Raw genomic sequence first — 22,962 nt, 5'->3', positions numbered from 1 at the left:
AGAGGAGCAAAGCAGGTTAATATATATGATACCCTGAACAATATAGCTGACCTTCCACCTTTATAGGATTCTAGAATGCTCATTTTACAATAATAAGTCACAAAACTGAACTAGAAAAAAGAAATGAAACAGTGCTTATGTGCTGTTATGATCTATTTATTCTTTAAATAAATATTTCTTGAGCACCTATTTTATACCTGGTTCTGTGTTGGGTGTTAGGAATATAATTATAAATATGATTGACATTGTAACTCCCCTCAAGAAGCTTCTAGTCAAGTAAGGAAGAGTTTTCAACTTTTTCTCTTAACTATTATAAACAGTCTTTTGAAGCAAAGATAATAGCAGTATAAATATTAATTATAAAATCTCTGAAAAAATACAAAGTGTATGAAAAATAAGACAGCAAAAATTGTCACTCAAATATTTAGACGGATATTGTAATACTTATATATAAAATAGGCACAGTTAAAATAGAAAGGTAAAATATATTTCTAAAAAACACCTTTTTTCCAAAATCAACACCTTTTTTCTAAAATCATATCCTTGCTAGATCCTCAATAGAGAGAAATAATTCAGCAAAAATTACAACTGATTTCTTCCTATATTCCAACTACAAAGGCTATGTTTTATTAATCCAAAAGCATTTTTAACGGTTAAGCTTGTCTGGCTCTAATAAAACTCCAACTTTCAAGGGGAAAAAAGTCTGTTAAAAATCACACATAATTTTATAAACAGATGGTCACTATAAATGCCTTAAATAAAAGTAAAGCCAACTGGCAAACAACTAAACTGACTTTTTCCTGTTTTACGTGTCTACGACATCACTTTATGGTAAAGCCTTTGCTAGTAGTGGCACATGTATATAAATTCCGACAGATAATCCTAGGGCTGCTATGTTAAAGCCATGCAATGTCCTGTGACTATTAGAAGTTGATATACACAGTATACAGTTTTCAGGATGAAGGATGCTTTATGATGACTTCAGTGTTGGCTAACAGAATTGTCTTTTTTTTTTTTTTTTTTTTTTTTTTTTGAGACAGAGTCTCACTCTGTCACCCAGGCTGGAGTGCAGCGGCACAATCTCAGCTTACTGCAACCTCCGCCTCCCAGGTTCAAGCCATTCTGCTGCCTCAGCCTCCTGAGTAGCTGGGATGGCAGGCATGTGCCACTACACCCAGCTAATTTTTGTATTTTTAGTAGAGATGGGGTTTCACCATGTTGGCCAGGCTGGTGAACTCCTGACCTCAAGTGATCTGCCCGTGTCAGCCTCCCAAGTGCTGGGGTTAGAGGTATGAGCCACTGTGCCCGGCCCAGAATTGTCTTCTTAGGTCATGGCTCAGTTTTACCTTATCTGTACCCCTCACCCCAACAAGAACCTCAAACCTAGAGTCTGATGCCCTGATTCTATTGTGAGTCATACCATTTACTTCTGTAAGATGGAAGCAACTAGAACAGGATACACCAGGGGCTAGAACAGGAGATTATTAGGTATAGCTCAGCAGAAGTGCTTCTTCTCTCTGGTATTAAATTAAGGGCAGAAGCAAGTGCCATCATGATGTCCTTGGAATCCCCTGCCACCTTAGACCTCATCAGAAGCTGAAGCAGCAATGGCAAAACTGGTAATGTGATATGGAAGTGGCCAACTCTCCTCCAGCTTCTGACTTAATGGCACAGTGCATGCGCACATAGGTGGATACCTGGAAATGGTGTCTCATGAGACACCCCATGTTGTTTTATTTACATCTTCATGACAGAGCTTTTCTCTGCTCCTGCCCATAGCAAAGACCCAGCTCAATGCGGATTACATCGCTCAGTATTTTATGTATTTCTTACACATTAACCTATTTTAAAAACCTACTTGACATAAGAATTAGTACCCTTAACCCTGAGTTATATATCTCTTGTCCGCTGCATGGGGAGTACCACAGAGCCAGGAAAAGTCAGAGCTGCCTAAGAAATTGGACCCAGTAGAGCTTGAAGCTCTGTAATGTGAGGGCCAAAGATACTTCTCATATTGGTTGACACCATCCTTATCTTCGGATCACATCAATACTGATATGGCTTTTAAAACTATGAAAAAGTTTTGAATTATTTCCATAAAAGAAAAATCCTCCATTTCAGAACTATATAAAAGACACAATTTGATTGTTAACATAAATAGTTGCTTTTCCATGACAGTCACCCTCATCATTGATATTCATTTCATGACGAGAATACTATAGACAGATGAAGGTCAAGGCTACCTTAGACTTACCTCGTGAGGGAAAATACATTTTTTTAAATGTTATCAATATACACGTATGTAGACATATAAATATTTATACAGAAACTCACTGCCCAATCAGTGAATAGAAATGGGAATAGAAATGATGTGCTCTGGGAATCCTCCCTGTGTGACTGTATTTTAAAACCAGGAGCGCTTGGTATTTCCTTTGCTATTTCTATCCCTGTGTCTAATGTGGAAAGGTCAATGTTTCATATAAGACAGCATAAAGAGACTTTAGATTCTCTTCCAGCTTACAGAAAGGCCCCAGGGGGTTAGATGACTTAAGATCACATTGTGAGGTTCAACCTAGAACACGGTTTTCTTGACTCTCAATCCAGTCTTAGTTCTGTGATGTAGCAGTAATCTTTCGTATAGAAAAAAGTGAAGTTATCAGGTTAGCTAGTAGAAATATAAGACATTAAAACAGTAAAATTAGAAGAAACTATTAAGGTCAGCCAGACCTTGGAAGGAGACAAAGATCACAGGCCGAACTGTGGAATTATTTGTACTCCCCTTAGCCATATGAGAGGGGCAGACAAGTGCAGAATAGAAATCCAACCAGGAAGGGTTAAAGGTCTTTGGTCAAAACTCTACCATGCGTTTTCCTCCTAAGGCTGCTGTAGCAATTGGACCCCTCCCTATGGTTAAAAAAGAAAAAAATGCTAATTTAAAAAATAATAATAATGAACCAATAAAGAGAGGCAGAGCTGTATACGGTACAGAAAGCACCATCTTGAAGAAATGGCTGGGGAGGAATTGGATAGAATTGGGTTATAAACAAACAATGTTGCCATAGTGGAAAAGAAAATGATTTATGTAATAAATGGCTGGCATGAGCCTGCAAACTTGAGCTCCTAGGTCCTGCTGGTTCATTGTTTCTCCTCTAACTTTTGTCAGGTTCAGTATAAGACAAAAGTCAGGAAGCAATGTACCATATCATCTTAGCCTACTGCAGCACTGGCGATTGAAATAAACTCCAGACACTCTGGACCCCAGGCCTGGGATAAGGTGAGCTGCTCACACTTATGGGGCTCCGGAAGTCTAGGCATCCTGAGGTTTGGATCAATGACTTGGCCCTTGCCATCACCTCAAAGGACTGAGCCAAGCTAAAGTGATGAGAAGCCCCACAATGTGCACAATGAAGCGCTTATGTCTACCTTATACTTTAGCATTTTAAGTCACATCACAGGGCCACACATTTAAGCTTTACAGAAAATATGTAACACAGGAAGGAACTGTTAATCCTATTTGATAAATCTGCAAACTGAGCCTCAGAGAACTGTTTACTATTTGTGGAAGGTCGAACCATAGGTGGTCAGGTCAGATAATTCAAATTCCTGGACTCTTAATCTAGTTATATTTTCCATCTTATTAAGCAGATTTGCAACAAAGTGGTGTCAAAATCACGATGCATAATTTATGTTGAAAAAATTTTTTAAACATCCCTCAAATTTCAAAGAAATTACGTTTTTCAAAGTTTATGTATCTCCTCCTAAAAAGCTTTTTTCAATAGAAAAAAGAAATTTTTCCTTTTTTTTTTTTTTCTTTTTGAGACAGAGTCTCACTCTGTCGCTCAGGCTGGAGTTCAGTGGCACCACCTCGGCTCACTGCAAGCTCTGCCTCCCAGGTTCACGCCATTCTCCTGCCTCAGCCTCCCGAGTAGCTGAGACTACAGGCGCCCGCCACCATGCCTGTCTAATTTTTTGCATTTTTTTTTTTTTTTTTTGAGACGGAGTCTCGCTCTGTCGCCCAGGCTGGAGTGCAGTGGTGCAATCTCGGCTCACTGCAAGCTCCGCCTCCCAGGTTCACGCCATTCTCCTGCCTCAGCCTCTCCAAGTAGCTGGGACTACAGGCGCCTGCCAGGTCTCGATCTCCTGACCTCGTGATCCGCCCGCCTTGGCCTCCCAAAGTGCTGGGATTACAAGCGTGAGCCACTGCGCCAAGCCAATTTTTTGGATTTTTAGTAGAAATGGGGTTTCACTGTGTTAGCCAGGATGGTCTCGATCTCCTGATCTCGTGATCTGCCCGCCTCGGCCTCCCAAAGTGCTGGGATTACAGGCATGAGCCACCATGCCCAGCCAGGAGAAAAGAAATTTTTCATGTGAGGCAGCCTGTTCTCAATGTCTAGCTTATTCTAATTGCTATTTCTAGAGATTACAAATAAATCATTTTTCAAGTTTACATTTTAAAGTTAATGGAATAGAATCCATCCAGTAATCTGTTCTGTTAACATTCTAAAAATCAACAGAAGTAGGTGGAGGCTCAAAAACAGGCCATACAAAACCTTTGGTAGTTACTTGATACTCTTCCCGGATGTTCTCAGCAGAAGCAGTTAAGCTACAATTGCTTCCTGATCCCCGAAAGCACCTGTTCCAGGTAAGAAGCAATCAATAGAAATGGCAGGAACTCTTTTGTTCCTACCTACAATATCTACCTACAATATCTGGGACATATCTGCAGGGACTTGTCCATGCCAAGTCTTGTTTGAGTCAGGCATTATCTGCCTTCTGGTATATCTCCTCATTTTCAAGTGAACAGATTGACAAAGGTAATTAGAATCAACTGCATTTATGAACGGTGTTAATGAAGTGTTCCACTTTTATGGGAGTTATACTCTTTGCATTTTGTGAGTCTCTCATAAATTTATAGAACCCAGAGCCTTCTAGCAACATGCTATCTTTAAATTTTAACCCAATGATTAAAAACAGAAGATACTTTCTTGACAGATGAGCTCAGCAGGAGACATGTTTGTCTGTTTGTTCCAGGCTTATACTAGCAAGGAGTAAGAAAATATAAAAGAGGATTAAAAGAGATAATACTCAGAACGCAGTTACCATTATATTAGTAGTTCCAATGAGGAAAATAAATATAGAAAACTATTTCTTAAATTGCTAAAAAAATATTTCATATGGTCTTCTGAGACAGGCCAGACCACATTCCTTACCTGAAAATTGTACATGCCTTAAAAAAAAAGCCAAAATTATTTAGACAAACAAAATTATTTATAACTTCACAGGGAGAATTTCTATTAATGTTATGACTGTATATGTTTATGTGCTCAAACATACATGTGTGTTTAGATAGATAGATAGATAGATAGATAGATAGATAGATAGATAACAGATCGATCGATCGACAGATTCTGGTGGAGTGACATTACTTACATTCTAATTGCATTGATTTTTTTTTCTGTGGTCCACAGATATTGGATATAATCTCTGGAATTATCTTTACTCATACATTTGTTTCACTCAAAGAGAGGTAATTATTTTACTCTACACCATCAAAAGCAGTGTCTGTCCAACACTGTGAACATGTCTTCCGTTTGATGTTTGAAATGGGTGAAGTTAAAATTTTCTTACCATCCAAGCTGTGACAAAGTCCCCCATCCAGGTCCCTACTGCAGCTAATTTCATGAAACTTTCATTTCGGATGCCCATATAGTCTGTAATGATATATGCTCTGTGGAAACAAACACACAAGACATTGTCCGGACTCAGAGAGTCATACAGTTAAGGCTTTCTGGTTCAGCAACAGGCAAAGGGACTTTTCCCACTCTCAACAAGCTGTCTTGCTCTTGTCCCATCACATATGCTTACAAATCTGGAAGTCTAAGAAGAGCTCTCAGGTTGTCTGGGTCACTTTCAATTACACTTGAAGACTGAATGTGGCTCTACCAATTACCATGTGCATTTCATATTTGAGCTGTAAGACTAATGACAGCTTTTGAAAAATCAAACAGAAATACTCAGCAAAGGTATTATTGCATGATCACTCAAGTATGAGCAGAGCAGAAACACTTCCTAAATTGGAGTAACTTGAAAGAGGAGAGAAGAGCTAACTTTCCTTCAGTTCCATCAAATCAAAAACAACTAGAAAAATGCTGGGATCAGGCTTTAGATATAACATCATACCTGAATAATGTTCAGAATAATATCAAGATTTAAGAAAAATTTCCATGCATAATAAAGCAGTATGAAATTTGATCCAAATATGTGTGATTTAAATTATTACTGAAATATAAATAAGAAAATGTAATTATACCATTTACTTTTTGTATAGCTAATTCCTATTTCCACTGATCATTAAATATTAGTATTAAGACCATGCTTACTGTTCATCAGGCATTTTCATTTCTACTTTTCATTTAATATTCAAGAAAACACTAATTATTATTTTTCTAATTCTGCAGTTTCTCTGAAAAAACTGGGACTCAGATCACATAACTTTCCCTATTCATATCATATAACTAACGAATGGTAGCTAGGTGACAAATTTCTCTCTCCCTCTTTTAGTTTTTATTTTACCCTTAAGTTTTTGTTCACTTAACTATTTTTATTTTAAATTTTGCTCCTTTTCTTATACATAATAATACCTGTACAATTTAGAGTACTGGTAAAACTTAATTCTTCTTAATTTTAAAATACATCCAATAGATAATGATTGTTCATTATTTATCTACTGAAATTATGAAGAAACATGTTTTTGAAGTCACTGAGAGGTAAACTATCTCCAATTCAGTTTTTTCTTTTCTGGAGTTATTTCAGATAATTCTGTTATCCACAAAATAAACAGATATTTAACGAGTTTTATTTAACAACAAAAGCAAACTTAAAAATTCTTAACATAACTCTTTTTCAACAGACTTCATTCACCTACCTTGGAAGCTCTGTGTAAGTGTTTTAAGGACTAACCCCAAAATTCTGAATCTCCAATTCCATGCACTTTGATAGTAGCCCAAAATTTATAGCTACCATAAATTGCATGCTTATAAGGTACCAAAGATAGTTATTACCACTTTAAATACAGTGTATACATCAACTCTCACACTGGTACAATGAAATGTATTATTATTCCCAATTGACAATATGAAATTGAGATTTACAGAGTTTTTGCAACTTGCTTAAGGTCAAGCATCTGGTAAATGGACAGGATTTAAATCTAAACTTGATTGATTCACCAACGCAGAAATTTAACCACTAAGCAACACCTTCTTCTTGTAAGTGTTAGTGACGATATAAAACACAACAAATATCTACTCTGTCCACAAGTAGCTTAGTAGATGATAAAAATTAAGACCTATTTCCCTTTAAGATAAATCCTAATAAGAAGTCAAGAATAGTATGCAGAACCTTTAGCTCTCCAGAGCAATCATCAAATCTTGAGTTTCAATTCATGTTGAATTCACCAATCGAAGTGACGTCCACTTGAAAGCCCCCAAGTTATTCACTTGGACAACTTGGTGTAGCACCACTCAGTACCATGATCACTGAACAGCTCTTGGTCAGTGAACTCAACATTACTATAAAGGATTAGCTCTGGTAATTGCCCAGTTCTTTCAATGATACCTAATTTGAAGAACTTGTTCAATGCCCCACCTGTCCACTTTTCCAATTAGTTCTAGAATATCTTGGGGTAGAGTGGAAATTTTAGGGTATATTCCCTGTAACTGCATAGATGTGTATAAGAGAAGGTATCATTCTTTTATTTTACTATCTGAAAATAGAGACAGGCGGCTGGATACATTTGCAACAGATCAATCATCCAGCTAAGAACTGAAAAAAAAAAAAAAAAAAAAAACCCACCACCACACTCTGGGGCTTTTCAGAGGGAAAAGGGTGGGAGGAGAGAGAGGATCAGGAAAAATAACTAATGGGTACTAGGCTTAATACCTGAGTGATGAAACAATCTGTAAAACAAACCCCCATGACACGAGATTATCTATATAGCAAAACTGCACATGTACTCCTGAACTTAAAAGTTCTTTAAAAATGCAAAAAATGTCACAAATTTGGTATCATGGAGGTTATTGACAAAAGGAGTTTTAATGAAGTGGTGCTACTGTACATGTGTATACAATTTGAATATATGTTAATCAAAAGTGTTAACGCTGTTTAAATAATCAAAAAATTAAAATTGATGAGGCAATGAAGACTAGAAAAATCAAGATACCAGATTAGAGAGAACTGTGGAAAGTTAGAACTGTGAAGAAGAGACAACACTGGAAATTTAAGGAGCCAAGATCCTAGTGAGGAAGGAGAAACCCAGAAGACAGCATGACACACAGCTGGTTGCCTTTCAAGACACTTGCCAAACCTTTCTGAACTTGTACAGGAAGGAGACTAAAAGACTAAGTAAAATCTCTAAAAAGCATTAGGGAGGTTTGGCAACTTCCTCATGCTGAGGACTCTATTAGAGTTCAGAACCAGCCAGAGAATGTGGTCCAAGAGAACACAGCCCTCTGGAGGGCTACAGAAAACCAGAGATGGATGAATCCTTGTGAAAGTGTAAACCAGCCCTTACCCAGTCCATTTGATGACTGGATTGTGGTGATCAGCTTCTACTCTCTCCACTTAACAAAGGAAAAGTAAACGTTTTGTGGAAAAATAAAATTTCGTTTTATCCTCTACACACTTTTATACATAATATCTGTCCATCATTCAAAAATTACTAGGATGTCAAGAGACAAGCTCCTATCACTGAAAACCAAGAGAAAAAACTGTCCAGAAGAATAGGAAGCTATTTTGGCTATCTTGTCTACTGTTGATTCTCCAGTGGAGAATTAATAAATATTTGTTTAAATTATGATTTAATAAAGTGACCCAAATCATTCATATTTATTTATATATGGCATGGGTAGATCTCCATACATTAAATCCTAGAAACAGCAATAAAATGAGATTGAATCATGAAAAACTTTTCCACGGAGGAAGATATTAAAAACTTCTAAAAATTGTTTTGTGTGTTCACTTTATCTCTCCAGCTACATTTATAGCTTCTTGACTTACTGGAAGATAACTGTCCTGTATTCACCCAGAGTGATTCACCCAGCACAAAATAAAGTATCCTTGCCTGTGGCTGTGGACATATAAGTGCTAGATGCTATAACAATGCAGATGAGATAGTACTGACAACTTATGAAATAAGTAATATACTTAAAAATGAAGAATAATATATAAAGACTAGTCATTATTCAGTAATTATTCTTATTTTTGCTGCTTTGGATAAATATGAAGAAGAGTTACAAATATGCAGACCTGTCATAAAAATTTTCAGCTACTATTTCACTCATTTGCATATCCATTAACATTTAACAAGATTTCCTGGTTGGATTGTAAAGAACAAGACAGGCATATATTTATATCAGCAATTTTAGCCAGTTTGAATATCACATTGGACTCTAGAAAAGTGAAATTGTGGGGTTTCATATACCTAATGATTTGGGCAAGTAATTCAGAATTAAATTTTATTTGCTAAGAGGCACAATTAAAGTTATTTTGTTTGGTGCATTAGCTGATTATTTTAACAACTCATACATCCTTTGTTTTCTTTTATGCTTTATTTGTTTTCTTTTTTCCACTATCTAGAAAATCTTACAGTTCTACCAGCCTTCTAAGTAACTATTGATCATTGATAAAGGCTTCTAAGATCCTAAATAAATTTTTTCTCAGCTTCTAACTTCAATTATTTTTTCCTCGAGATTTAAACAACCATCAAATCCATAACAAACATGTGGAGATTTCAATATACAAGATCTGGAAAAGGCTAATTATCATAACATCTTGACAACAAGAGATACCAAGGCTATTAAAACCTGCTGCAAAATGACTAAACTAAACAGACTCTTAACATGAGCAAAATAGTCAATAAAACTATAATATAGTGAATTGGTCTTACAGTAAGGGTCTTGATCACTAGCAACAAAAGTTCCAGTTCTCTTCAGTCTATTAGTCATACAGAAGTGGTTGCAGTCAATGCCAGGTGATTTAGTGGTTGAGTCTGAATTTTAACAGGAGGCAGTACACACAGATCACCAAACCAATATGGATCCATGCTTCACTGAAAACGCATCTGTGGCCAGCTGGATTCATAATGTCACAGCTGTCTCTCTCAGCCATGTTTGGGCAACATAAATAAGATTGGGGGCTTCACACACAAGTAAATCATGGACGAGGAGTTGACTTGCATGAGTACAGGCCTGCGTTAAACACACTAAAACTAAAGCAAAAGCTCTAAGTATTCTTAAGGCATTAAAGTGAAAATTTGTCACTACAAAATGCCAGTAACTAAACCTAGATTTTTAAAATTAACCTTTCCTCATTTTGTGTTTGTAATGAAATGATTAACTAGATTAATGACTCTAGTCACTTACTCAACTGTTATCCAGATAACCACATTTTAGTATATTTGCTCAAAATCTCTAGTTCTTGATTTAAAATACTTTGATGGAGCTCAATACATGTGTAAGGACCTTCCAGGCCAGACCTATGGTTTGAAGCTATGGGGCAAGATCCCGTGGAATGTCATAAAAACGCTGTAGACAATTGTTAGCTGTAGCCTGTAATGATTAAAATTGCATCTGAACCTAACGATGGTCACTGATAAAATTCCAACTCAAATTTCCTAACTTTAGCCATTAATTCCCTCTAAGTTCTATAAGGAAGACATATCTAAGAAGACTGGAGACAGAGTATCATTAACCAAGCCCACCCTCACTGTGAATACATCCAGCATACATCAATTCTTTCTTCCATTCCTTGACTTATTTCAGCCCATTCAGTGAAATTCATTTGTGCTGTATACAGAAACATTAGCATTACATCAATTTCTCCCTTTCCTTTACTCTCAACAGCTGTTTTTCTGTCATCACCACTATCAATGTCTAAATTCTGTCCATAATCTCTAATCTGAAACTAAAGTAATAATTTCCACTCTTTTGTAACTATTTCCACCCACAGTAAATTCTTTATTGACACTATGGGGATTTCCAGGGAAGAAACGGGGCATACTGGAGAAGCAGAAGTCTTGGAACCAGAAAATATTAAGCTTGCAACCCACCCCATACCCCCATCACTTGGGACACACGATCAACTTTGATAATCATCCACTTCCTTATCTATATAGTGGGAATAAAAATACCTTTCCTTCACAGGGGTTTACTGGGGAACACATAATATAAAGTATGCAAAGCTTCTAGTACAACTATTTCATAATATGCATGCAAAAAAAGGTAAACTTTTGGCCTACTGGCTTCCATTTTTCAAAATAATATTGTGGTCCCCAGTGTCACAGGGTAAAGCACGTGATATGGTTTGGCTGTGTCCCTACCCAAATCTCATCTTGGATTGTAACTTCCACAATTCCCACGTGTTGTGGGAGGGACCCAGTAGTAGGTAGTTGAATAAGCAGGATGGGTCTTTCTTGTGCTCTTCTCGCAATGGTGAGTGGGTCTTATGAGATCTGATGGTTTTAAATAGAGGAGTTCCCCTGCACAAACTCTCTCTTTGCTGGCCGCCATCCATGTAAGATGTGACTTGCTCCTCCTTGCTTTCCACCATGATTGTGATGCGTCCCAAGCCATGTGGAACTGTAAGTCCATTAAATCTCTGTTTCTTCCCAGCATCAGGTATGTCTTTATCAGCAGCGTGAAAATGGACTAAGACAACATGGATAAGAAGAACCTCCACTCTGCAAGGCATCTTCATTTTTAGACTCATCTCCTTACATTTCAGAATCTCCTTCTTTCAGGCCCTCCTCCTACTAGGAAATCAATCTCACTAATATACCACCATTTCATAATACACTTATCATAGCTGCCCAGAATGCTCTCTTTGTCCCATGCCATTCCCTGTCTTCTGGCTTGAGATTACTACCTCAGTCTGTCCACTGAGAAATCTACTGCCATTACTTTTGAAAGTTATTGCTTCCCTAGTGTTGTCATAATACTTTGACTATACCTCTATGTTAAATCATTTTCCCAGAGTATTTTAACGATTTTCTTACATTGCCCTGCTCTCCCATAAGATTTATTTCATCAAGGGTAAAAAACATGTATCATTTTTTTTTTGGCAAATGAAATTCTTGGCCCAGGGTATAGTATGTTTTAGGAATGCAATAAATGTAAATGAATTAAGTAGTAAATTACTTAAATCATTTGACATCAGGGCCAAAGTAGGATGAGTATAAAAGCATAAAAGGTAAAAACAAGGATTTGCAATACAAGATAAAATAAAAGCAAACATCAAAGACAAATTATGTGCCATGTAATTATGATGCTCTAACAAAGTTAGAATAGAGTGTTATTGTATCATTTTTATTACCTCTTCTGGAATAAAAAGCTAGAGGCTAGAATATAAATAAATCAAAATAAAGAACATATCTTTGACTTTCTGCAACACATGCTGTAAATTTACTTACTTTGAACGTCAGTTGAATAATTTAAAAAGTAAAATATTGAAAATCTACTTAATCATATTAAAGTATTTTTTAAATGGGATTACTTATCAATACATGATTTAGTGCACCAATTTGCTGGCACAAACAACACCAGAGCTACATAGTAAAACACATTTATTTTATCCATGTGAAAAAAAGGAAAGAAAATGTATTCCACTGCCCTTCAAATGGATACTGTAAAACTACATTTGTTGTGTGTCCTTTAAAGTCAAAATATAGAGGTCTATAAGGTTAAAAAACAATATAGCCTCAAAACTAATTCTAAAGTTCCAGATATTTTGTGGTTATATCCTGAGTTTCTTTCATAGTTTAATTTTTTTTTATCAACTTCCCAAACACTCCAGGAATATGCAATCTAATCTGATGCTCTGAATAGTTCTGTCTTCTATCTCTAATGAAGTAAACAAATACTACAAAGAGACTTCATTTATCTTCGCTAAAGTTATTAGAAAAATGATACAGATAACCAAGCTTTAAAATCCTGAGCTTGTTGCTAAGAGAACCCCAATAAATCCCCAAAGGAATCCAGAGAGTCACAAATCACCTGAAATTTCATAATTAATTTAGTCACATTTTAGTGTTAAATAAAATTTAGTGTTTAGAACTATTCAAGTAAAATATATACAATGCATTGCTATAAGTTTTTATTATTGTAAAAGGGAATTGTAAGCTAAGCCGGAATGGCATTCATTAATTTACCCTATATAATGATGCTTCTATCTAAACTAATCGGAAGGGCATAAAATAACTTACAAGTTTTGCAAAGATTTTGATGCTGTTCAAAGTAGAACAAAAACCAGTTTAATTTTAATGGGTATGTGTCAGTGGAGGGAAGTGCTCATGGTTGTAAATGATCACAATAATGGAATAAAAACAATGGGACATAAATACAATAATTAACATTTGCCAGGAACTATAATTCGTCCACTGTATATAATAAAATGAAGAAACCTGAAAAATGAGACTGCTCTTGTATTTCCCATAAAATTTTCAAATTCAAAGCAATTGTGACAATTTCTTTTCTTTCTCTTCTCTCCCCTCCTCCTTCTTCTCTTTCTTCTTTTTGTCCATCTTCCTCTGGATATGAATTCAACCACCTCTTTTTGTCTTCCCTGTAGCTATTCAACACTATTTCCCAATGATTTACTCCATATTCCTGTTGAAAAAATTTTAGGCTCCAGTGATATGGGGAAGGGAGAAGGGAACTGTCTTTTTACCCAGGAACCTTATTGCAGCATGTAAATTTATATTGAATAAGCACCTATCTTAATTTATATTCATTTATTCATTAAACAAATAATTACTGATGTCTCACTACATGCTAGACCATGACCCTGATACTTGTAAACTCATAAATTTTCAAGGGAAAGAAAATAGCACCCCAGAGCTAGTGGTCCCATCTTGGATTATCACTCAGTGCCTCTTTTCTAGTAATTTCTTCCTGCCATTGGGGTAAGCTTATGGAGACATATATAATGATGCCCAACTCTGCTATTGTTTCCTTTTCTGGTAATTTAGAACCAATGCAAAAAGAGAGAAAGAAGGAAATATCTCTCCTGGAGGTTATATGAGGAAACAACCCAGTGATTACTGGAGACCACAGTTTTATCCCCTGTAATCTGCAGACAAAGCAAGAGAAGGAAAGAGAGAGAGAGTGGCAGAGAGTGAGAGGGCAGGCAGAGGACGAAAGCCGGCTGACATATGCAAAGAAGCAGAGAAGACAGGAAAAAACATGCGTGGTGTGGCAGTCTAATTCCAATGCCTTCATGGGACATGTATACCAGCACTTTGGATTCCATGGGACATCCATGTTGCTTCCTAAGAATCACTGTTCCCTATCTTATCTTTGTTCTTGAGCTAACTTCACTGAGACTATATTCGTTGCAATGAAAAGCATTGTAACTATTCACCCAGGAAAGAGGGCAGAGTCTAAAATTGTGGTTCTGAGTATTTTGTTCAATTTTAACTGTGCAACAATTCTTCTAGCCTTTTAGAAATAAATGACACTAAATTGGCTATAAGAAAAAAGCCATCAGTGTAGTTGGTAGACTGAGGTTTGTTCTCACATTATTCCTAATTAGAACAAAGATAAACAGATGTGCCCACACTTTGTGGTACTGCTCTAGGAAATGGGGAAAACTTATGTTTAAATCGAATGTACTGTTTCCGCATACAAATTTCACAGGTGTCCTGAAGTTTAGAATAGCACTCCCCTCTCTCTCCAGTTAAAAAATGCAATATATGCTCCAGTTAAGACCAACCTGTTAAACCTGGGCAACATAGTGCACCACATCTCTACAAAACCAAAAAATTAGCCAGGCTTGGTGGCACATACTTGTAGATCAAGCTACTTAGAGGCTGAGGTAGGAGGATTGCTTGAGCCCAGGAGGTCAAGGCTACAGTGAGCAAGCCTTGATCGCACCACTGCACTCAAGCCTGGGCAACAGAGTGATAACCTGTCTCAAAAAAACAAATACAAAATCCCCAAAAGACCAATGTGTCTCCGTTTTGAGAGATGTGGGACAAATGGTGAGTGTGTCAACCGACTCACAATAAGTGAGGGAATATCTGTGCACTGAATAGATGAAAAGCTAGATTTGACATCACTTAACTAGCTAAATAAAGGGAGCCTGATTTTGAAATATAGTGTTGACAAAAGATAAAATAAAGGCAGATAATGTGTAACCTGGAAAGAGTGGAGGCTGCATTTCTGAAGATCAAAGATATTTTATAGGTCTCTTACAAAGTGTCAGAAAAAGGTAACGAGAAGATAATATTAAGCAGACATCATTTAGTAGTGTAGAATAGAGCTGGAGAGATCAACACAGGAGTTTGGGAGAGGGGCCCTGGAATTGAGTTTGCCAATAATATAGAAGTGGCGTATCAGATAAAGGATTTTGAAGCACTTTCCCCATTTGTGCTTGGCCATACCAAAACTTGGACCTTCCACGAAGAACTCTAAAGCCCAAGGGACATGTCTTTAGCCTCACAAAGCCTCATTATCATCAAATGCCCTTCAAATTAGAAGTAAATTAGTTCTCATTGCCCCATAAATTTGTTTCATAATTTTACTAATTATATAGTTTCTCTTGACTTAACCACCAAGAATTTCATGCTCTGCTTTTGAAATGTGTGTTTCAAAAGCTGTACCACATCAGCTATCAGACCATGGTCAAAAAATAAAAAAGAAAAAGAAAAAGGAAAAGAGAGGAGAGGAGAAGAAAAGCCAGAATTCCACCCATCTTGTGAACATTTCAGACCCATCACGTTCCTCCAGATAACTCAGTAAGTTTTCTGAGAGTTTCCTTTGTGCTGTTGGAACCAGTACTGTTAGCTATTACAGTGCTATTTTCCTCTTCTTCCACTCACTGTCATGAAGGTGAGTTGATTCCAATGCCAAAAGTGGTTCCAGAGATACCCTCTCTTCAACTGATGCCCACCAAAGAGCCTGCTACTGCCGCTCATGTTGTCAACGTGTGCACCAAGACCAAGGTACTCATGTCTGTGCCAAGGACAATGCAGACATCTTTGCAAATTCTGTTATTACAACAGATGCCTCCCTTATAATGTCTGTAATCAGTCAACCAATACACCCACATCATTGTACCATGCCTGTGCTACCACAAGCCAATAGCAACAGGGACACTGATGCCCTGCAGTCTCAAATTCCCAAAGAGATCATGGAAAACTCACTTTTCACTTTTACTTCTTGTACTTGCTCTTACCATCTGATTCAGGTGTGAGTAGTTGGGACCACGAGTAAAATACGCTGTGCTTTATTCACAATAATGCTTTCTTTTTCAACACTTGCCCAGTGTTTCTGAGCTTTGAACGTTGAACCTGCTTCAACTGTCTCTTAGATGTTATTTTTTAGGCCTTTTGGTGCCACATGTAAACAGCACCCTAGAAGTAAGATTACACGTAAACTTGGTGGAGTGAGAAATTATGTTTCCCTCTTCCAAAATCTACTACAACGACAATGTGGGAATTTAAAAAAAACTGCAGAGTAGGAGAAGAAATGACAGAACATGAGAAATTTTTAATGCAATTTTAGAAAGCAGATTGAGGAACAGGGATGGTCATAGTTTCAGCTTTCTTTGTTGTATTGACTTTTTCTGGAGCACGTAATAAGAAGGAAGCTAAACTCTATCTCTGGATCCCAATAATGCTCAGGGATGAGAAGCTCAGGATTTCTGAAGGCAAGGGAGAAGAGGAATGAAAGAGAAAAATGATCCTCCAATGGAGGATCAGTAGAAATGTTTCACAATGAGTTGTTAAGCCACCAGGTATCTTCCCTGATGCAATGAAACCTGGAAATGACTTTCACCCCACCTAACTTAGATGGGATATTTGCTACATGAAGAAATTCAAGCCTGGAATGAGGCACCTTAATAAGAAGGAGCTTTAAAATACAAAGGGTGTGTGTGTGTGTGTGTACATTCATATATGAGTTCCATTATCCACAATGTTGTTTGTCTAGGTTAAAGACAGAAGTTTCATCTAAAAAAAAAAATCTGAGCAGCCCCTCCCGCTTAAAAAAGGCTTATTAACAATTGAGGGTCTCCCAGTGAAATGGCCAAATTCCTGCACAGCCTCCTTCTCCCTAATTTTTATCCATCAATAAGCCTATCCATGCACAGAGACGTCCCAGTCATCTTTTTATTGCTCAGCCTTAAATATGGATAGACTTCAGGTATTACCATATATTTGAAGAAAATCTCTAACAAGGAAAATAAAAAGCTCAAAATGAAATAAAAACAAGGAACAAAACAGACAATGCAGAAAACAGAAAAAGTGAGAACAGAATAAAGATATTTTTCAGAACTGCAAAGTAAAAATTCAATTATATGCTGGTATAAAAATACCTAAAACTAAGGCTATATAAAGGTTGAAAATAGTGGGAAAAGATAACATGCAAATAACAGCAAAATAAAATTTGGTATAGCTATATCAATATCAATTTTAAAGGTGAATAGTATTATTATAAATTAAGACCAATTCTTACTAATGATAACAGGGTCAACTTATCAGGAAGATACAGTGTGCTACCAAAATATATAAATTAAAATAAATTGGCAAAACATTAAGGAAAAATAAATTCCCATAGAAAATGTGAAATAACATATTTTTCTCAATAATCAATGGAACAAGCAGACAGAAACTAGTAAGGATATAAAGGATTTAAATAAGAGGATTAGCAAACTCTGACTAATGGATATATAGAGAAAAACTCACCCCACAACTACAGAATGCACATTCTTTTAATGCAACAGAGAACACTTAGAAATATTGATCATAAGCAGGCCATAAACAAGTCTCAAAAAAATTAAAATGACTAAATCATACATAGGATATTCTTTGTCCATAATATAACTAAACTACGCATCAGTAACACATAATTTGAGAACTCCCAGATCACTGGAAACTAAGAGAGACACTTCCAAATAACAGGAGTCAAAACAGAAACCTCAATGAGGCAGAGTAAATATTTTGAACAGGATAATAATGAAAGCACTGTGAGAAAGAAACAGCAAAATTAACCACAAAGAGAGAAATAGGTAAGTTTTTTAAAGACTTCAATTAAATAAGAAGTAAAGAAAAAAGGAATTATACAATAGACCAACACAGCTAGTCCTGTGAAAAGATGTAAAACTAATCAGTCCCTGGCAAGACTGATCAAAATATACAGAAAAAGCACAATGTCAGAAATCAATGTCAGAAATGAAATAGGGGCAGTGCTATAGATTCTTCAGAGATTAAACAAATAATCAGCTCATTTTCTTAAATGATATGCAAACTAAAAATGAAAATTTAGGTGAAATCAATAAGTTTCTAGAAAAAAAAAATTTACAAATTACCAAAATGTACATAGGAATAAAAAGTAGATCTGTAACTATTCACAAAATTCTATCTATAAGTAGAAACTTTCCCACAAGAAAAATCCAGGCCCAGATGTGCATATGGGCACCAAAAGAAAGGTACAGGAATGTTTATAGCATCATTATTTATAATAATCTGAAATGGGAAACTACCCAAATGCCTATCAACAGAAGAATGGATAAACATATTATAGTACAGTCCTACAATGGAGACTGTTCAACAATGAAAACTACTACTAATTGAAGCCTGGATAGTTCTCAGAAATCGTCACAGAAAAGAAGTCAAAACCCCTCACCAAAAACATTATATAATTACAAATATATAAAACTCAGAAATAGCCAAAACTAAGCTATGGTATTAGAGAAGTCATGTAAGTGGTAAAATTATTTAGCAAAGTAAGAAAGCAAAGGGCCTAAAACCTGAGATAGTTGTTATCTTGGAGGCAAGGGAGAGGTTTATCACTAGGACAGCCAGAGGGCAGCTTCTGGGATCCTGACAATACTCCTTTGATTGACATCAGTGATAATAACATGAGCAACATGAGTGTTCGCTTAATAATATTTTATAATAATTTACTCCACAATAATTAAGACATACCTGTGTGCAATCAGCCTTCACTTTTATGCAGGTAGATTATTTCCACATTTTAAAAATTACCAAAAAAAATAAAGAACCAATTAGTATAGTAAAGTTTCAACAAATGGTAACTACTATTTTTTTTTATGGGAGAAACACTGGGATAGTAAAAGATCAACATAACTTTGGGAGAAAATTATTTTTATGTTGGATAGGATGGTGCCACAGAGGGAAGTAGAAGAACAAAGATTCCTGAAATATGATCGAGGCTATGCAATTAGTGAAATATCCTGGCTAGAACAAGGGCAAGGTAAAAAAATAATAAACGATGAAGCTGAAATTAATGATGTAGTGAAGGGTATTGTAATGAGTGCCTACAATGTAATTTAGCCTATATTTTAAAGTATGTGAACAATTCACATTTGGAAACTAGATTGTTTGAGTTTCTTCCATAAGTTTCTACAGTTTAAATATCTTTCTGCATTCTAACTGACCAAGCTTCTTGATACCTCTTAAGGGGAAAGTGATGGTATAGCTGAATGAAAGGGCTACCATTTTTACATACATAATGCCTAATAAGGTAGAGATTAAATCTAGTGCCATTTGAAAGACCCATAAAAATTTATATCTGCTTCATCTATTTCAAGACGGGGAGGCAGGAAGTCACCTTGAAGCAAATGTTCCCTGGGTTCCATGAGGAATCACTTGGGTAATTTCCCGGTAGCTCTCTGGGTTAAGATAAGAAAGTTACTCAGGAAGGGGAATGGGAAAGAGTGTAATAAACTTCTGTGACTCTAGTAAAGCTCTGCAAGACACTGACATGCAGAGCTGATCACCAGGGAGGAAAAGAGGAGATCTGCTCCCCAAAATGGGAAGCACAGAGGCTTACTGTGAAAGACCTGACAGGCCCAGCGCTATAGAAGAATGATGAGACGTCTCCAAACAAAAACTGTGGGGAAAGTGGATGGCCACACTGCTGACTTGGGCCGCTCACCAAAGGGCACGTGTAAGAGAGCTGTTTTCAGCCCCCAGTGTGACTAATGGAAGCTCTTCTGAACTCACCATTCTGGGGTTAGTAACAGTGCTGTGGCCCATGCAGGGTCTGGGCCAGGGACAACACTCATGCTGAGTAGACAGAAGTCTGTGGAACTATGCAGGAGCAAGCTTCAACAATGACACCATGTAGCAGACTAACAGTAAGACACACATGAAGTAGAAGAATAATCAGAATGGCACAGCTTTTTCTACAGCTGGTATTTGAAAAACGCAGACCCTAGTGACCCTACATAGGACTGGGCAAAGCATCAAGTTTAAGGTTGACTGGGTGGGTATAACTTCAAAAGGGATATTGGATTCCTTGCTAATGAATGCAGGTAAGACTTCAAGACATTAATTAAAAGGTTAAAATATATCAGCCCAAATTTATACTCATTTTGCAAAGCATTCGTGCCACCAATGTATGATGCCAGATATTTCCACACAATCAGCTTAAATCTGCTGGGCATACATATAATCCCTCACAAATACTGAAAGCATAGGCTTTTGGTGGTAATTAAAGGTCTGTTTGCCTGGGAATTTCTCTTCAAGCAACTCAGGAACAAGATGCTTAGGAGCATACCCAGCCCTGAAAGAATAGCCACTTAGGATGCCTCCCAGCCGTCTGCAATGGAACTTAAAGGCAGCTGCTTATCCCTGAAGGGGAGGGTCAGCTATTTATTCATTCTTTCAACAATATTGATTGAACACCTCCTAGATGCCAGGAACTGTGCTAGGTGCTGGGAATACCAAGATGAATAAGACATACTCATTACCATTTAGCAAATGAAAAAAGACTTGCAAACAATTCAACAGAGCCCTCTGTGTAAAATGTTGTGCATGAGAGAGGAAGCGGGGATCAGAGAAGCCTAATTCTTCTGGTGTGAAGAGAAGGGGGCAGAGAGAAGAGAAGGCTTTACAGAGAAGGGCAGAGGAGGGCAAAAGTGTTTGAAGTAGAAGAAAACAGACAGACAAAGGAAGAGAAGGCTGGAAGCAGCAGGGCATGAGAGGAGCGGAGAGGGCAGCTCAGGGCTGCTGCTGGAATGCCCGGTGCAGCAGGCAGGCAGGCTGGAGAGGCAGAGGATATGTCCCAGCAGGCTTTGCACAGCCTTAACAAGGCTTGAAATGAGAACTGAAATGGGATCATTAGAAGCATAAACCTCTATCCCAACATCTACCTAATATTATTTATTTCATATATTTAAAAGGCTTTCCATTTAGGAAACGGTATCAGAGTTCTCCAGAGAAACAGAACTAGCAGATGATGAAGTAGATAGATAGATAGACAGACAGACAGACATAGGCATACACATAAATAGGGATTTATTTCAAGGAACTGGCTTATGCAACTGTGGATCTGGCAACCAGGCTGGAATTTCTTAGGAAGAAGTTGATATTGAAAAAATTCAGGAAGAATTTCTTCTTTCTCTGGCAAACATCAATTTTTGCTTCTGCAGCCTTTCAACAGATTGGGTAAGGCCCACCCACATTATCAAGAAGAAACTATTTTACTTAGTCTTTTTTTTTTTTTTTTTTTTTTTTTTTTTTTTTTTTTTTGAGACAGAGTTTTGCTCTTGTTGCCCAGGCTGGAGTGCAATGGCACGATTTCAGCTCATCACAACCTCAGCCTCCCATGTTTAAGCAATTCTCCTGCCTCAGCCTCCCGAGTAGCTGGGATTACACTCATGCACCAACACACCCAGTTAATTTTGTATTTTTAGTAGAGATGGGGTTTCTCCATGTTGGTCAGGCTGGTCTCAAACTCTCAACCTCAGGTGATCTGCTCCCTTCGGCCTCCCAAAGTTCTGGGGTAACAGGCGTGAGCCACCGCAACCGGCCTTACTTAGTCATTTTATTGGAGATGTCGACTATATCTACAAAATACCTTCACAACAACACCTAGATTTGTATTTGATTAAATAACTGGGTACTATAGCCTAGCCAAGTTGATACATAAAACTATCATAGAAATCATATTAATAATTTACATTTAAAGATACAGTTGTTTTTACATCCAAAAATACAATGCCTATCAACATATGACACAATATTTTAAAATCTCTATGATCCTAATTTTAGAATTCAACACAGAAATCCTATAAAATTGCTTCCACTTTCCCTAGCTACCTCATCAAGTAGAAATGGTGCTTCTCATCAATATTATCATTGAGAAATCAAGCTACTTACTCATACCTGAATATTTTATCATTTAAACTGTGGGGCTTCACAATATTTCTGAAATTTTAACTCAGTTTCCATGAGTTCATACCTGTGCCTTAATCCATGAGTTTTGTTGCAACACAGAACTATATGGCTCTCTTTTTCTTCTGGCTCCTTTATGAAGTTCCTACACTAGAATTATTTGTGCTGTCAAGCATCAACTTTCTGCTTGCATGTTAACAGCTGCAGATAACAGGTAAATTACATGCATGCCCAACCTAAAAAGTGTTCCTCTGAAACCACAAGGTATTCGCTTTAAAATCCTCTGGAGAATAGAGGTCATGTTTATGTTGGGTGTTTTTCCCAAATGACCTATTTTTTCCCATTAATAATAGACTAGTCCTTGAACAGAGCCAAATACTGCAACTAGTGCACTGTATAGTAAACAGTCATCAGCCTATGAGAAACACTGTACAATGTTAATATCATATGAAATCACCAACTGCTGGAACTTTGAAGGTCAGAAACCATTTCTGAAATCCTGATAGTTTCAAGGCATTATATGAATACAGGTAGAAGAACACAGGTAGAATCTGAACATTGCCTAATGCTGTAGATGTCTAGAGAATATTTGTTAAATCTAAAAAGGAGGGAGAGAAATTCCACCTTCTAGAGTTAAATGAGTGAAGAAGAATTGGAAGTTGATATCAAACTAAACCAAGCATTGTATACATTCATACTCAGTTATTTGATATAAAAGCACATACAGTTGACCTTTGAGCAATGGAGAGGTTAGAGACACTGCAAAA

The 22,962-nt window shown here is 36.9% G+C and overlaps 1 protein-coding gene across 1 annotated transcript in view; it reads right to left on the bottom strand.

Moving 5' to 3' along the window:
- The window catches only part of TMEM117 (transmembrane protein 117), a 556,036-nt gene that overhangs the window by 253,187 nt on the left and 279,887 nt on the right, over nucleotides 1-22,962 (bottom strand). Inside the window, exon 4 of the mRNA XM_003252270.3 lies at nucleotides 5,629-5,728. Within this exon, the coding sequence (XP_003252318.1) occupies nucleotides 5,629-5,728 (100 nt within the window). The remainder of the gene's footprint in view (nucleotides 1-5,628; nucleotides 5,729-22,962) is intronic.

The sequence above is a fragment of the Nomascus leucogenys genome, chromosome 11 (assembly GCF_006542625.1).
Source record: "Nomascus leucogenys isolate Asia chromosome 11, Asia_NLE_v1, whole genome shotgun sequence".
NCBI classification, from domain to species: Eukaryota; Metazoa; Chordata; class Mammalia; order Primates; family Hylobatidae; genus Nomascus; species Nomascus leucogenys.
This window is presented reverse-complemented; position numbering and strand designations above follow the sequence as displayed.